Here is a 16,677-nt window from a genome sequence, read left to right on the forward strand (position 1 = left end):
GCTGGAACTGTCCATCCACCAAGTAATTATCTCCATAACTGGCTTGCAACAGCTGCAAAGGGTAAACCAGGGCTCAGCTATGGCCACTTGTTTCTCGGTCTCTTTTGTGGCAGCATTGCCCCTACTGCCAACGAGCTCCCGGTGGTAGCGTGAGCTAGTCCACAGGACAAATGGAGACTGCTGAAACTCCACTTCAGAATCAAGATCACCCTAACCACAGACACTGAACTGCAGCATACAGAACACGTCTGAGTATGCACATGTTCGGAGGGCGAGCTTCCAGTCCCTGTCGACTCCCTAAAGTACACAAGGGATGGTGCCTGGCATTTAATATGTGCAAAACAAAGGTCCTTCAATGACATGCCTCTGTTTTCCAAACTTATCCCCAGCAGTGATACCCCAGCCACCTCTCAGTGAAGGCAGGCATTGAAAGCACGTGGTCAACCCTCTTGGGAAAGCCATGTGACCAGAGCGCCCAACAACAGACTTTGCTGAGTTACATCATGATAAGTGATTATTGGGAGGAAAAGATTTACATAGGCACCGTGTGAATCCTCCTTGAACAAGTGGAACTTGTGAGAAAGCCTGGCCGATGACATGAAAATGAAGAAGGGCATCTCTGATGGGGGTTAAGAATCTCAAGTCTGTGGATCGGGGAGCACTTAGACTCTCAGCATTAATGCTACAAGGACTGCACCATGTCACAAACCTCCCATCCAGCTACCTTGTCAATCATCACCTCTTCACTCGTGGCAGAGTCTGTGCATCCCAAACCGGCCTCAGCAGACAACACACGACACACAGAACTGGAGTAGAAGCACAACATCAAGTGACCGGACAAGAAAGAGAATGCTTTTTGCAATGACGTTCTCTGGATTTCAAAGATCAAAATATTGAAATGTTAATTGCACCATTTTTCTTTTTTTATTAACTTATTTCTCAGGATTTATGGCATTTATGGCAAGACCAGAATTTATTTCCCATCCTTAAATGCCCAGGAACTACACGCTTGTCAGCTGTTCTGGAGGCCATTTCAGATTGAACCACATAAGTCCATCTGGAGTTACACGTGTTGAACTGGGTAAAGAAAGAGTATTCTTCCCGCCTCTCCTAGAATTGCCCAGGCCCCTTCGAACTGCAACCCCCACCCCCCCGAGATAAAGACATTAAAATTTGTTTTCCTGTCTGCAGCACTGTACCAGGTGAGTTCAAAGCTCATTCATGGTTCTTGATACTGGAAATGGGCTGTGTAATCAAATGCCTCATTTAGCATACTACAACATTTTCCTCTGAGTCCTCTGCGACGGACTTGTAGTGGACCAGAAAGCACCAGTCTCCCCTTTGTCCTTGACTTGGCTGTTCATTCCTGGTCTGTCATCTTGTGCAGATCCATAAGACCATAAGACCATAAGACCATAAGACATGGGAGCAGAATTAGGCCAGTTGGCCCATTGAGTCTGCTCCGCCATTCAATCATGGCTGATCCTTTTATCCCCTCCTCAGCCTCATTCCCCAGTCTTCTCCCCATAACCGTTGATGCCATGTCCAATCAAGAACCTATCAAGCTCTAGCTAAATACACCCAATAACCTGGCCTCCACAGCTGCCTGTGGTAAAAAATTCCACAAATTCACCAACCTTTGACTAAAGAAATTTCTCTGTATCTCTGTTTTAAATGGATACCCCCTATCCCAAGGCTGTGCCCTCTTGTCCTAGACTCCCCCACCACGGGAAACATCCTTTCCACATCTACTCTGTCTAGGCCTTTCAACATTCAAAAGTTTTCAATGATATTCACCCTCATCCTTCTAAATTCAAGCAAGTACAGGCTCAGAGCCATCAAACAACCCTTGTATGATAACCCTTTGATTCCCAGAATCATCCTTGTGAACCTCCTCTGAAGCCTCTCCAATGCCAGCACATCTTTTCTTAGATGAGGAGCTCAAAACAGTTCACAATACTCAAGGTGAGACCCCACCAGTGCCTTATAAAGCCTCAACATCACATCCCTGCTCCTGTACTCTAAACCTCTTGAAATGAATGCTAACGTTGCATTTGCCTTCCTCAACTCTGACTCTACCTGCAAGTTAATCTTTAGGGTGTTCTTCACATGAAGTCACAACTCCCTTTACATCTTTTTGGATTGGGAAAATAGTCTGCACATTTATTTCTACTACCAAAGTGCATAACTATGCATTTTCCAACATTGTCTTTCATTTGCCTCTTTCTTGCCCATTTTCCTAATCTGTCTGTGTCCTTCGGCAGCCTATCTGTTTCCTCAACACTATCTGCCCTTCTACCAATCTTCGTATCATCTGCAAACTTGGCAACAAAGCCATCTATTCCATCATCAAAGGTCCCACCCTTAAACTCCCCACTAGTGTCAATAATTGAGTTGGTGGTCACTAACATGAGCTGAATTGATGATTGATAGGCCACTCAATGGTGCCTAATAAACCTCTTCTGGGGCAGTATCCAGGGTTCTGGAGTGTGGTGTTGATCTCCCACTGGGATCTCACTGTTCTCTGGGAACCCAGTGGCCTCCAAAGAGACAGACCACCACTGCACCTCCACTGCTGCATCGTAAATTAGTGGCATCTTCTCTCGGATGGGAATTCCCCGATCTGCTCAGGTACAACTGCAGCCACAGTGACCCTTTGCTTTAACCTGCACTAATCACTTACAGTAACAGCCTCTCATGTTGGCATCTGGCAGCATTCCACCGAACAGGTACAGGTTAATCAGGTGTTGAAATCTACCAACCTGTATGCAGAATATAGTTAGAGTAAATAATGGATTTCATCTATATTATAAAAGGTGTACAGAAGGAATCATCTCAGGTATATAATAGTACTGATTGTTGCAAATCAAATAATGATTTCTTTCCAAAATTTTTTATTAGTTTCTACATAGAAGAATACAGAGTACAAGAAAGTATATATAAGGTCAAAAAAGATTTTTAAAAAACTACCAATTACATTATATCTGTTCATAATAACGATCTCATTACCCTGTATTCATGTAAGTTAATCAATAGCTACATTGAAATATACTAATTTATCACAAAAAGAACAAATCTAACCCCTACCAAGATCAAAGCTGTTTATTAAGGAGAAAAATGGTAAAATACCTTCCCATATAATAAAAAATAATAATAGCCAACATCTGAATTTAAACAACGAATTGAAGGTTTTGAAAACAATTCAGAAAAGGTCCCCACAATGTTTGAATAATGATTTCTTAAATTAAAAAAAAAATGAATTATGCAGAAGAATATGAACTTGTATTATTGAGAACATTAAATGTGATTATGCAGCTGGAGCATTTGAATTTCAGTTAAATTTTAATGTAAACTCGAGGAAATCTGCAGATGCTGGAATTTCAAGCAACACACATCAAAGTTGCTGGTGAACACAGCAGGCCAGGCAGCATCTCTAGGAAGAGGTACAGTTTACGTTTCGGGCCGAGACCCTTCGTCAGGACTAACTGAAGGAAGAGCTAGTAAGAGATTTGAAAGTGGGAGGGGGAGGGGGTGATCCGAAATGATAGGAGAAGACAGGAGGGGGAGGGATGGAGCCAAGAGCTGGTCAGTTGATTGGCAAAAGGGATATGAGAGGATCATGGGACAGGGGGCCCAGGGAGAAGGAAAAGAGGGAGGGGAGGGGAAACCCAGAGGATGGGCAAGGGGTATAGTGAGAGGGACAGAGGGAAAGAATGTGTGTATATAAATAAATAATGGGTGGGGTATGAGGGGGAGGTGGAGCATTAGGGGAAGTTTGAGAAGTCAATGTTCATGCCATCAGGTTGGAGGCTACCCAAATTTTAAGGTGCTGGCTTTTGTTCGGTCTTGGTTACATATTCAGGAGATTAGCTCAGTTTGATTCAAGGAAATTGAGGCACAGCACAATGCAAGCGATGAAGACTCAGCATTGTTTCAGAGAATGACTGAGGAAACGTGCTGTTTCTCAGTTCACTTGGGCAAGCAAACTGGGTCAGGTAAGACAATGCTATCTACTGACAATGGGTTTCAACAGATGCGAAAGGCAGAGTAACAGTACTGGAGAGAGGCCGGACCTGGAATTTTGGTGGGATTCTGCTGTAGAGGAAATTTCAGGACATATGCTTGGTGCAATGATAAGGCCTCTTTCCTACGTCCGTTTTCCTACATATGCTTGAGTCATGTAATCTTCATCACCAAATTTTCCCAAATTAGTTACATTAACCTGACTCTTCTTTGGTGAGATGATTAGGAGCAGGAGCAGAGCACAGGGTCCCTCACACTATACAAGTGAAAACTGAAAGATCTAAGGGGTAAAGAGGTAACCGAGGGAGGAGGAGTGAAAATGTCTGAATACAATAAAGGTACACTTGGTGGGTGGAACAAGGCATGCAGGAGGCAGAAATGTACGCAGATTTCAGCGGGATGTCAGTAACCAAGGGAACTGATGATAGGCAGGAAATAGAAGGAAATACAGACATTTTAACAATGAAATTTTCTGGAGATACTCAGCAGGTCAGGCAGCTGCAATGGAAGGAGAAACATAGTTAATGTTTTGTTCAATAGCCCCTCATCCGAACTAGATGTTGCCTGACCTGCTGAGTACTTGCAGCATTTCCAGATTGATGTTAAGATTTCTAGCAACTACAGATTTCCCCTTGTTGAATGCATTGGATGGAACTGATGCAGGTTTCAGGCTTTGTTTCCCTTAATCTGATGCACACATAGGGAAAACACTGATGCTTCAATAGTTCAGTGCGATCATGAAATCTCGTGTGATCATTGCAGCCAGGAGAGACTTTAAAGCACACCAAGGGGAATGGTTCTCACATGTTCCCACACCAAGGGTTCTCACACCAAGAGGTAAGAGTTCTCACATGTTTACGAGAGAAAAATTGTCAATGAATTCAAACTGAATGCACTTCCAGCTTCTCTGCATTTTCAGACTAAGCACCCCTCATGTAGCAAGTGAAAAAATATGTTCATTTTAAATATGCTCAACTTGATAAAGTCTGTTATCACATAGGTTTCTACATTTGAACAGAACTGAAATTCTTTTGAACTAATCCTATTGAACAGTCAAACACGTGTTTACACTTCAATAAATAAATATGGATTACAATGTGCCCTCCAACCATCGGTGTTTCTCACCCTCTGCATGCCACCTTGGCTGAACAGAGGAGCACTTTCAGTAACAGACTAAGCTGCTCCAAAGAGCGCTATATGAGGTCTTTCTTACCCTCGGCCATTGGGCTTTATAATGAGTCAACCTATAGCTGGGGAAGGGATGACCCCCTCCTGTTAGACTGCTTGAAGTAACTTCCTTTTTTATTTTTTCTTACTTCTCTTCTAATATTTGTATATCTGTGCACTTGTAATGTTACTGTGACACCGTAATTTCCTTTGGAATCAATAAAGTATCTATCTATCTAAGATATTTAGTGAACCATTAATGAAGCCATATGACAGATCTGAATATGGTTATGTCAATAAAAGCACAGTGATGTTTGCCTAATGTTCCAAACTTACCGGGACACACTACAGGATGAATGGAAGAGTTGAGACCCTCAGAGGTCAGATGAATCTGTTGAAGTATTTACACATTGAAGCTTCTGTAAATCTGAAACTCCACTGAAGGTGGTTGCTGTTGATATGATGAACAAGGGGGTAGTTCATCCTGGATCTGCCCTTTGGCCACACTAACCTGTGACAACTGACCCCCTGTATCTGAGAGGAGTACCACGAGCCAATACAGACTCCATATTGTGAGCAAGCAGTAGGCAACATATTTTTCAAGATGCAATACCTTCTTATGGAAAAGCAGGCAGCTGTAAGCATCAAGCATTCTCCTGTCAGCAGACGTTCCCATGATGGAGGACGAACACATTTCAGGCATGAGAGTACCTCTGTACTACTCTCCTCATAGGATTCATGAGTGATTCTGCTGATGAGCGATTTGAAGACAGAATATAATATAAATTGTAAGATAGAGGTGTATAAGATGGTGAGAGGCATTGATCATGTGGATAGCCAAAGGCTTTTTCCCAGGGCTGAAATGGCTAACATGATGGGCATAGTTTTAAGGTGTTTGGAAATAGGTACAGAGGGGATTTCAGGGGTAAGTTTTTCACACAGACTCACAGTGGTGGGTGTGTGGAATGTACTGCCAGTGGCGGCAGTGGAAGCAGATACAATAGGGTCTTTTAAGAGCCTTTTAGATAGGTACCTGGAGCTTAGAAAAATAGAGGGCTATGCGCTAGGGAAATTCTAGGCAGTCTCTAGCATAGGCATGGTTGGCACAACATTGTGGGCCGAAGGGCCTGTAATGTGCTGTAAATTTCTATGTTCTATGTTATGCTGGAAATCTTGAGCAACACACCCAAAATGTTGGAGGAACTCAGCAGGTCAGGCAGCATCTACGGAGGGAGATGAGAGTTAACATTTCATCAGAACTCAAAAGCTGTACTCTCGTGAACGTATGTAACCCCTGATGAAAGGTCTCAGCCCAAAATGTTGACCATTCATCTCCTTCCATTGATGCTGCCTGATCTGCTGAGTTCCTCTAGCATTTGATGTGTGTTGCTCTTCATACGATTCACCAAGGATCCAGAGAGTGTGACAAGTGGTGCATAATTAAAGAAAGAACTACAAAACAATGTGAGCATATAACAGCAGCACTGAGTTTGTTTTAAAAAAGAATTTCCCCCACACTTACAGTAATGGACCGTCACACATCACACATCACTGCTACCACATCTAAACTGTGCCTAGTCATGAATGAATGAGAGTGGAGAAACAGTTTGATTAAATAAATACTTTAATAACTTCTGTTTAAAACAATCGCCATTTAATGAATGTAAAGACTAATGCAAGAAAATTCAACTAATCGCATCTGCAATAAAAAATTACAATGCAACAGGTTAATCCATAGGATTAAGATATACCATAACGTGAAATCTGATTGTCAGTGACACAATAGGCAATTCTTTTTTCTATCAGTTTTCTGATTGTCGCTAAAAATATCGTGGGATGAAGTGAGAGTGTTACTTTCACCAAAACTGTCACCGGTCTTCTTGTCTCCAAACAAGCAATTTACACTATTCATGCAAGTGGTTCTGAAACTTTTCCGGATTAGATCCGTCAAGGCAGTGTTACTAGGCAACCTGTGAGCTCAGCAAGGTCTGGAGCAAAACTGTGTTTGCAAAGTCTCATGGATTACTCAAACAAAAGGAAGGAGTTGAAATATTAAGTTGCCAAAGTTTAAAATTTAGAGGTAACAAAATATGCAACATGAATCAAAACGCTATTTGTCACAAGCATTGCTTTTAGTCAGGGCAGTAAGGCCAATCTAAGTAAACTAATGAAGCTGCTGACCAGAAGAACAAGAGCTGCTGTGACTCTCCCCATGGAGTTCTGTTGCTTGTTGATCAGTACGTGAGAGTGTTAGACAACACAAAAGACAGCACCTGGAACCAATTTAAAAATAAATTGCCCGGAGAGCTGTGTTCACATAGCACTTTCCTCATTTGTTTTGCTTGTTTTACAAATAACTAAACTATGAAGCAGGATGTGATGGGCTGAATGGCCTGTTACTGTGTTACGGGGCTCGGCGATTAAATAAAGTAACAGCTCGTACCAACTGCGTAGGACACCCTAGGAGTTTCACTGAAGAGAGGAAGCATCAAAGAGAGAAGTCTCGAAGTCAGAGTCCACGATGTGCAAATCCTTGCAAAGGAATACTGCCCAGCACATCATTTGCTGATTGTTTCCCCCCTTTTTTTTTTAGTTTGTTTGAAGCGTGAGCGACTTCATGTTCTTGGGTGTTGACATCTTTGAACATCCATCCTGGGCCCAAAATATTGATGCAATTATGAAGGAAGTACGGCAGCAGCTATATTTCATTAAGAGTCTGGGTTGATTTGATATGTCAGCGAAGACTCCATAAAACCGTAAGATATAGGAGCAGAAGTAGGCCATTCGGCCCATCGAGTCTGTTCCACCATTCAATCATGGGATGATCTAATTCTTCCAGTCCTCCCCACTCCCCTGCATTCTCCCCATACCCCGGCTAATCAAGAACCTATCTATCTCTGCCTTAAGTACTCTGGCAAATTTTTACAGATGTACCGTGGGAACCTTTCTGAGTGCTTGCATCATCGCGTGGTGGGGAGGCAACAACGCACAGGATTAGAATAAGGTTGTAAACTCAGCCAGCTCCATCATGGGCACTGGCTTCCCCACCATCAAGGACATCTTCAAAAGGCGATGTCTCAGGAAGGCAGCCTCGGCCACGAAGGACCCTCTACCAGGACATGCCCTCTGCTCATTATGAGCTTCGATAAGGGGTACTGGAGCCTGAGGAGACACACTCAACTTTTTAGGAACAACTCCGTCCGGGGTTGTATACACTGGAATTTAGAAGAACAAGAGGGGATCTGATTGAAACATATAAGATTATTAAGGGATTGGACACACTAGAGGCAGAAAACATGTTCCCGATGGTGGGGGAGTCTAGAACCAGAGGCCACAGTTTAAGAGTAAGGGGTAGACAATTTAGAACGGAGTTGAGGAAAAACTTTTTCACACAGAGGGTTGTGGTTCTGTGGAATGCTCTGCCTCAGAAGGCAGTGGAGGCCAATTCTCTGGATTCTTTCAAGAAAGAGTTAGATAGAGCTCTTAAAGATAGTGGAGTGAAGGGATATGGGGAGAAGACAGGAAAAGGATACTGATTGTGGATGATCAGCCATGATCACAGTGAATGGTGGTGCTGGCTCGAAGGGCTGAATGGCCTACTCCTGCACCTATTGTCTATTGTCTATTTGTCCACTGTCAGATTTCTGAATAGACAATGAAGCCATGAACACTACCTCATTATTTTGTTCATTTTTTGATTCGTTTTTTTTTAATATGGTGACATCTGTTAGTCTCACGAGACCATGTATCTGCACCTGGAATTGGTCTCCAGGGCGCAGGCCTGGGCAAGGTTGTATGGAAGACTGGCAGTTGCCCATGCTGCAGGTCTCCCCTCTCTATTGTGCAAATGTTGTCCAAGGGAAGGGCAAGGGCCGATACAGCTTGGCACCAGTGTTGTCGCAGGAGTTGCCAGCACAAGGTTGAAGGCAACGTTGGACTGCCTTAGGGACTCCAGCTCCGGATTTGTCCTCGGGGTTTACTCAAAAAGCCTTTCCCATGAGTGGGTATGGCCGCAAGGCAGCGGAGGTTTGAAATCAGAGTTTTCCCTCTCTTAGATGGACTGCCTTCCCAGGCTGACAAGCTCCATCTGCCCGAAGCACTGGTTTTAAGGCGCCAGGACCCGCCTTCGCCCCTTCTCCTGTCAGTAGAAACAGTTCTGCTGGGTTTAGAGGCTAAGCCACACGAGAACATATTCTTATTGTAATATATCATAATATTTATGTATTGCACTGTACTGCTGCCACAAAACAACAAATTTCACAACGCATGTCATGTTAAATTTGCAACCGTTTTTCTGAATATCATTGTGGTGATAGCACAACTAAAATGTGAACAATGATGCAGGACTAATGCATCTCACACTGCTGATGGAACACTCAAAACCACATTAAACTGTTTTTTTTGTTCCATTTAGCATATTATTGCCCAATTCTTACTGATTCAAGCCTAAAGTATTTATGGTTCTAGTAAAGATGATGCAAGAGGAGTAAAGCTTAAATATAGTTTACATCTGACACATGGATTGTCTGATCTCAGCTGTTTTGCTGGATTCTCAAGAGCAGTTGTGCTCCTGAAGGTTGTAAAAATCCATTTAGACACTGACAAATCTATTTGGCCCTGGATACACTTCCCAGCCCAAGACCAGCCAACTGATTAGAGTGCTCGTTAATCTTTTAACTGGATGAGAAGGCTGTTAGATGGCACGAACAGCATTCGCCTGTCAAGAATAAAATTCCCGGTAGCTCCTCCAAATTCATTCTCCTCTTCCGCATCTCTTCAGAATTTTAAGTCTTCAATGGAAGTTAAGCGGAGAGGTTGACATATATTATGTATCCTCAGCAGGTTCTTAGACACTGCTGGAGCACTGGGATTTTACATTTATTATAATAGTTACAGGAAGAATGAGTTAGCCAAAGTGAGAAAGGCAGTGTAGAAGCTGCCTAAAGGTGACATTTTGTAGAGAGCTCACAAAATGACTAGATACTCTACTAGACATACTTCAGGATTTGGGTATTCGGGAAATCTGATCATCTGGTTGTCCTGCATACAGGCAGTGGCAAAAGAACGAGGCTCCTGAAATAAGGGCAAAACAGAGGCGGTTGCAGGAGGCAGATGACCGGGTACAGGATTGCTTTGAGTCAGTGAACTGGGCCATGTTCGACTCATCAGAGAACCTGAACCAATACGCCATGGTTGTGATGGACTTAAAGTCAGTCGTGGACAAGTGCGCCCCTCACAAATCATTCAGAGCAGAATCATTCCCCAAGCAGAAGCCCTGGATGAAACAGGAGGCAAAATGAGGGCCAAAGTGAGGTGGAATTCAGTTCCAGCGACCAAGGAAAATGCAAGAGGTCCAGGTATGACCTCTGGAAAGCCGCCTCACGCGAGGTGGCAATTCCAGAACAAATGAATCACAGAAGAATGCTCGACTGCTGTGACAGGGCTTGAATGCTATCACCTCCTACAAAGTAAAATCAAGTGACATGTCAGACAAGACTTTACTCCCAGATGAGCTCAATGCCTTTTATGATCACTTTGACTGACAAAACTTGAAGATACCTTCATGAACTCTCACAGCTCTTGGGAAACCCATGATTTCAGTCCCTGAGGCCGACAAGAGAGTCTCTTTCAGGTGGGAAAGTATCTGACCCAGCAAAGCATGAAAGACCTGTGCTAATCAACTGGCAGGAGTGCTCACGTACCTTTAAACTCCCGTTTCAGCAGACTGAGGTATCCATCTGTTTCATGTTGTCCTGTGTTCTTCTGCGTGCTAGCCAAAATCCCCCCGCTTGAGCCTATCCCACGTTTGACCCGCTTCCCTCCCTTCTAGCTACTACTATTGGGCAAGAGGTGCAGGAGTCTTGATCCCACGCTGCCAGGTTCGGGAGTGATTGTTTCCCTACAGCCATCAGGCTCCTGGATTGGTTCTACTCAGCTCAGCGCTGAACTGGCTCCGCGGTGTGGACTCACTTTCGGGATTCATGTTCTATGTGTTATTTGTTGACCCACTTTTCACTATTTGCATGATTTGTTCTCTGTTACACATTGTATGTCTGTCAGTCTTTGTTGTGTGTGGTTATTCATGGATTCTATTGCGTTTCTTTGTTTTGTGAAAGCCTGCAAGGGTTTATTTGGTATAGACACTTTAATAATAAATTTGAACTTTGAACGTGCCTAGCACAGTCAAAATGAAAAGCACTGTGTATGGATCTCTGCACGCTCAGCATAAAAACCTGGGGGAGATGAAATCACACAGTGGAACTTCCAAGGAAGCATTACCAAAGGTAAGGTCTTCCTTGACCCAATCATGAAAGTAACAATTGATTTCATTCTAGAATAGATATTATCCAGTCACCTGTATAGCTGAATTCCAGTAATGACACCTCCGTCGTCATAGCAGAAGGAGCCATGTTGTTCTGCTGAGAGTTTGATCTGTACCTCTGCATTTCCTTGCACCAATCTATGTTACGTAGCATCAGCTGTTTTTGAGAATACCAACTTGTTTAAGCACCGTTACCAGGAGGGGGCAGATTTCCACTCCGTAAACATTAGCAAAGACTGGCAGAAAGAACTCTTACAACACAGGGCTCATTGCCTTTGTGCTGGAGAGTGAAGAACTGCCCAGCCCACACCACCTGCCCACATAAGGTCATGAAGAATCCCATCCTGCAGGGTCAAGGTCGGGAGAACGTCAGTATAGTCACTGCTGTTGAGAGGGCTGATGGCAGCAGAACAGCATTCTCCTGCTAGGTGTGAAACCCCACACAAGTTCTGTTTCAATGCTGGGAGGCCTCTCTGCCTCTTCCAGAATTCCAGACAGAGTATCTTAGTCTTCCCCGCCATTTTGGTGAAAACATTTTCTCCTTAATCTTCCAGTAATTATTTTAAATTTTTTCACCACTGCTGAGGGTAATAAGTCCTTCCTTTTGCCCTCCCTATCATTGAGCACACGTACAAGCGTGCTGTCATAAGAAAGCACCAAGACCTCCATCATCTAGGCCACGTTCTCTTCTCGCTGCTGCCATTGGGAAGAAGGTACAGGAGCCTTGCGTCTCAAGTTTAGGGACAGTAATCACCCTTCAACAATCAAGTTGCTGAACAAATATGGATAATTTTACTCCTCACCTCAACACCAGACTGATTCCACAACCTATGGAGTCAATTTCAAGGACTCAAGTTCTCAGTAAATACAGTATGTATGTACAGCACTTATCAGTCCATCTGCAAATGAATCTCAGGGTAGTACAGTAAATGGCGACATATACTGACTTTGATAATAAACTTACTTTGAAATTATTTACTCCATCCAGTTCCCTCATAATAGAACATTGAATTGTACAGTACAGTAGGGGTCCTTTGCCCACAATGTTGTGCCAACTATATAAACCTCAATCAAGCAATCTCACTCTTCCTCTCCTCCATGGGCCATAACCCTCCATTTTCCTTCCATCCATGTACCTATCTAAGAGTGTTCTTACCCCAGCCTCGATGAACATCCCCGGAAGTGCATCCTAGGCACTGATGTGTAAAATTCCTGAGGAGACTGAGGTCCTTTAACATCTGCCGGACAATGCTGAGGATGTTCTACGAGTCTGTGGTGGCCAGTGCTATCATGTTTGCTGTTGTGTGCTGGGGCAGCAGGCTGAGGGTAGCAGACACCAACAGAATCAACAAACTCATTCGTAAGGCCAGTGATGTTGTGGGGATGGAACTGGACTCTCTGACGGTGGTGTCTGAAATGAGGATGCTGTCCAAGTTGCATGCCATCTTGGACAATGTCTCCCATCCACTACATAATGGACTGGTTGGGCACAGGAGTACATTCAGCCAGAGACTCATTCCACCGAGATTCAACACAGAGCGTCATAGGAAGTCACTCCTGCCTGTGGCCATCAAACTTTACAACTCCTCTCTTGGAGGGTCAGACACCCTGAGCCAATAGGCTGGTCCTGGACTTACTTCCTGGCATAATTTACATATTACTATTTAATTATTTATGGTGCAACTGTAACGAAAATCAATTTCCCCCCGGATCAATAAAGTATGACTATGACTAAATACCTACCTTTGACATCTCCCCTAAAATTCCTTCCAGCCACCTCAAACAGATGTCCTGTGGTATTGGCTTGTTTTTTTTTTCACTTTCCTCAGCTTCATCTGCCCTACGGACACAAAATCTGCCTCTCTGGACTTCCTCATGGCTACAGTTTTGTAATATTGGCAGCACCCTGTTAACTTTCCTCTGCATCCTTGCCAACATAATTCCCTGTGACATGCTGATCAGAACTCAATATAGTGGTCAAATCAGTGCTAGGGGCATTGCATTTCTTGGAGAACAGTTATAGGATTAATCAAAGACCAGGATTTTTTAAACTGAATTTTGGTAACTCATCAGTAGTCTAATAGTGAGAAGTTTCTTTACTGTTTAGTTGAGCACAGGCATTACTAATAGATGACTAACAGATAAAATCTAACCACAAAGGTAAGTGAACCGCATGGTTAATTATAAACAACTATTACAAATAAACTGTTCTCAGGCTTCCAGCTGGGTACAATTATCGACTTTAACCAACATTTTGATGACTCTGCCATCTTCACCAGGGATGATGCCTGGGCACGTCTCATCCAGTGGTATTAATACCCCCATCATCCGTCCCTCCTGATTGGTTAGCCCTCATCCAATCAGGATTCCTAACCAGGAAACCTAACAACAAGGAGGAACCCCTTACTACAGCCTGTCTTCCCTATATATACATAGTCTCTGGAAGGATCGCCAGGATCCTTAAGAAATACCGGATTTTTATATATATATATAGGCATCCGTTAGTCTCATGAGACCATGGATTTACGCCTTGGAAGGTTTCAAGGGCTCAGGCCTGAGCAAGGTTGTATGGAAGACCAGCAGTTGCCCATGCTGCAAGTCTCCCCTCTCCGTGCCACAGATGTTGTCCAAGGGAAGGGCATTAGGACCGATACAGCTTGGCACCGGCGTCATCACAGAGCAATGTGTGGTTAAGTGCCTTGCTCAAGGACACAACACGTTGCCTCAGCCAAGGCTCGAACTAGCGACCTTCAAATCACTAGACGAACGCCTTAACCACTTGGCCATGCACCAACACTATATCACCCATAAGTCCATAAGGAAGCTCAAATTGCAGTTTATGCAGGTCAAAGATGACCTGGGACTCACCACGGCTAGCATCTACAGGATTCTCTGTGAACGCAGAGCAGTGTATGTCGGCCAGACGGGATGCATGGTGGAAACACACATCAAGGATCACAGCCGGTGTATCCATTTTGGTTACCCAGACAAATCGGCATTAGCGGAACATTGCATTCACAATGGGCATAGGATTCACCTTGATGGCACAAAACTACTTAGCTGCACTAATTCTTTTGGGACTGCCTGGTGAAGGAAGCCATTGAAATAAAACTAGAGGAAAAGAATTTTAACAAAGATAAAGGTGTCGCTCTAAGTGAGAACTGGAATTTGATTGTAAACAAGGTGGGATAGTGGAAACCTGTTTGGAAGAGGACTAACCAATCAGGAGGGATGAATGTTGGGGGTATAAATACCACAGGAGTAGGCATGCCCAGGCATCATCCCTGATGAAGATGGCAGAATTTGTCATCGAACATGGTTAAAATTCAGTTTGATTTACAGTATTAAACTAATGTCCCCTCTCTGTCAAGTTATAAGCTGTGTCTGTGAAATCTCAACCACAAAAGGATACAAGACATATTCATAATTAAAAACAACCATGTATCCCAAAATAAAATATATAGTTTTCAAATGCATGGGTGTAGTCCAATGGAGAAAGTGCATGACCTTTCCAGAGCAATTAATACTTAGCTTGTATTATTTTTAGATCAATGGAAAGCATTTATCAATCCATGGTTAACTGTCAAACTTCAGGATGCATTATCTACTATTCCCTCTGAAAGGATTTGAAAATGGGTTTAAGATAAGACCATAAGACCATAAGACCATAAGATATAGGAGCAGAAGTAGGCCATTTGGCCCATTGAGTCTGCTCCGCCATACAATCATGGGCGGATCCAATTCTTCTAGTCATCCCCACTCTCCTGCCTTCACCTCATACCCTTTGATGCCCTGGCTAATCAAGAACTTATCTACCTCTACCTTAAATGCACCCAATAACCTGGCCTCCACAGCCACTCGTTGCAACAAATTCCACAGATTTGCCACCCTCTGACTAAAGTAATTTCTCCGCATCTCTGTTCTAAATGGACGTCCTTCGATCCTGAAGTTGTGCCCTCTTGTCCTAGAATCCCCTACCATGGGAAATAACTTTGTCATATCTAAGCAACACTCACAACACGCTGGAGGAACTCAGCAGGTTGGGCAGCATCCATGGAAGAGATCGGTCGACGTTTCGGGCTGGAATCCTTCGTCAGGACTGTAGAGGGAAGGGGCAGAGGCCCTATAAAGAAGTTGGGGGGAGGGTGGGAAGGAGGTGGCTGGTAGGATTCAGGTGAAAAACCAGTAAGGGGAAAGGTAAAGGGGTGGGGGAGGGGAAGCAGGGAGGGGATAGGCAGGAAAGGTGAAGAAGGAATAGGGGAAAACACAATGGATAGTAGAAGGAGGCGGAACCATGAGGGAGGCAATAGGCAGCTGGGGAAAGGGGCAGAGTGACAAAGGAATAGAGGAAAGGAGGAGGAGGGAAGTACCGGAAGTTGGAGAATTCTATTTTCATACCAAGGGGCTGGAGACTACCTAGATGGTATATGAGGTGTTGCTCCTCCAACCTGAGTTTAGCCTCATCATGGCAGTAGAGGAGGCCACATATGGACATATCTGAATGGGAGAGGGAAGCAGAGTTGAAGTGGGTGGCTACTGGGAGATCCTGTTTGTTGTGGCGGGCGGAGCAGAGGTGCTGGACGAAGCGGTCCCCCCAATCTGCGTCGGGTTTCACCGATGTAGAGGAGGCCGCACCGGGAGCACCGGATGCAATAGATGACCCCAACAGACTCACAAGTGAAGTGTTGCCTCACTTGCAAGGACTGTTTGGGGCCCTGAATGGTAGCAAGAGAGGAGGTGTAGGGACAGGTGTAGCACTTGCACTTACAGGGATAAGTGCCGGGTGGGAGATCCGTGGGGAGGGACGTGTGGACCAGGCAGTCATGGAGGGACCGATCCCTGCGGAGAGGGGTGGAGAGGAAAAGATGTGCTTGGTGGTGGGGTCCTGTTGAAAGTGGCGGAAGTTGCTGCGGATAATGTGCTGGATCCGGAGGCTGGTGGGGTGTAGGTGAGGACAAGGGGAGCTCTGTCCCTGTTGTGGTTGCGGGAGGATGGGGTGAGGGCAGAAGTGCAGGAAATGGAGGAGATGTGGGTGAGGGCATCATTGATGACAGCAGAAGTGAAGCCACGATCCTTAAAGAAAGAGGACATTTGAGATGTCCTGGAATGGAAAACCTCATCCTTGAAGCAGATGCGGAGGAGACGGAGGAACTGGGAATAGGGAA

At 44.3% G+C, this 16,677-nt stretch overlaps 1 protein-coding gene across 3 annotated transcripts in view; it reads right to left on the reverse strand.

Moving 5' to 3' along the window:
- LOC134359997 (probable voltage-dependent N-type calcium channel subunit alpha-1B) overlaps window positions 1-16,677 on the reverse strand; it is a 910,000-nt gene that overhangs the window by 399,574 nt on the left and 493,749 nt on the right. The window contains exon 1 of one of the 3 annotated variants that reach the window (XM_063073962.1): window positions 13,256-13,336. The exons of the other annotated variants lie outside the window; for them this stretch is intronic. Coding sequence (XP_062930032.1) covers window positions 13,256-13,264 — 9 coding nt within the window. The 5' untranslated portion in view covers window positions 13,265-13,336. Of the gene's footprint in view, window positions 1-13,255; window positions 13,337-16,677 lie in introns of those variants that run through there. 3 annotated transcript variants of the gene reach the window in all.

This window comes from Mobula hypostoma, chromosome 21 (genome assembly GCF_963921235.1).
Source record: "Mobula hypostoma chromosome 21, sMobHyp1.1, whole genome shotgun sequence".
NCBI lineage: Eukaryota > Metazoa > Chordata > Chondrichthyes > Myliobatiformes > Myliobatidae > Mobula > Mobula hypostoma.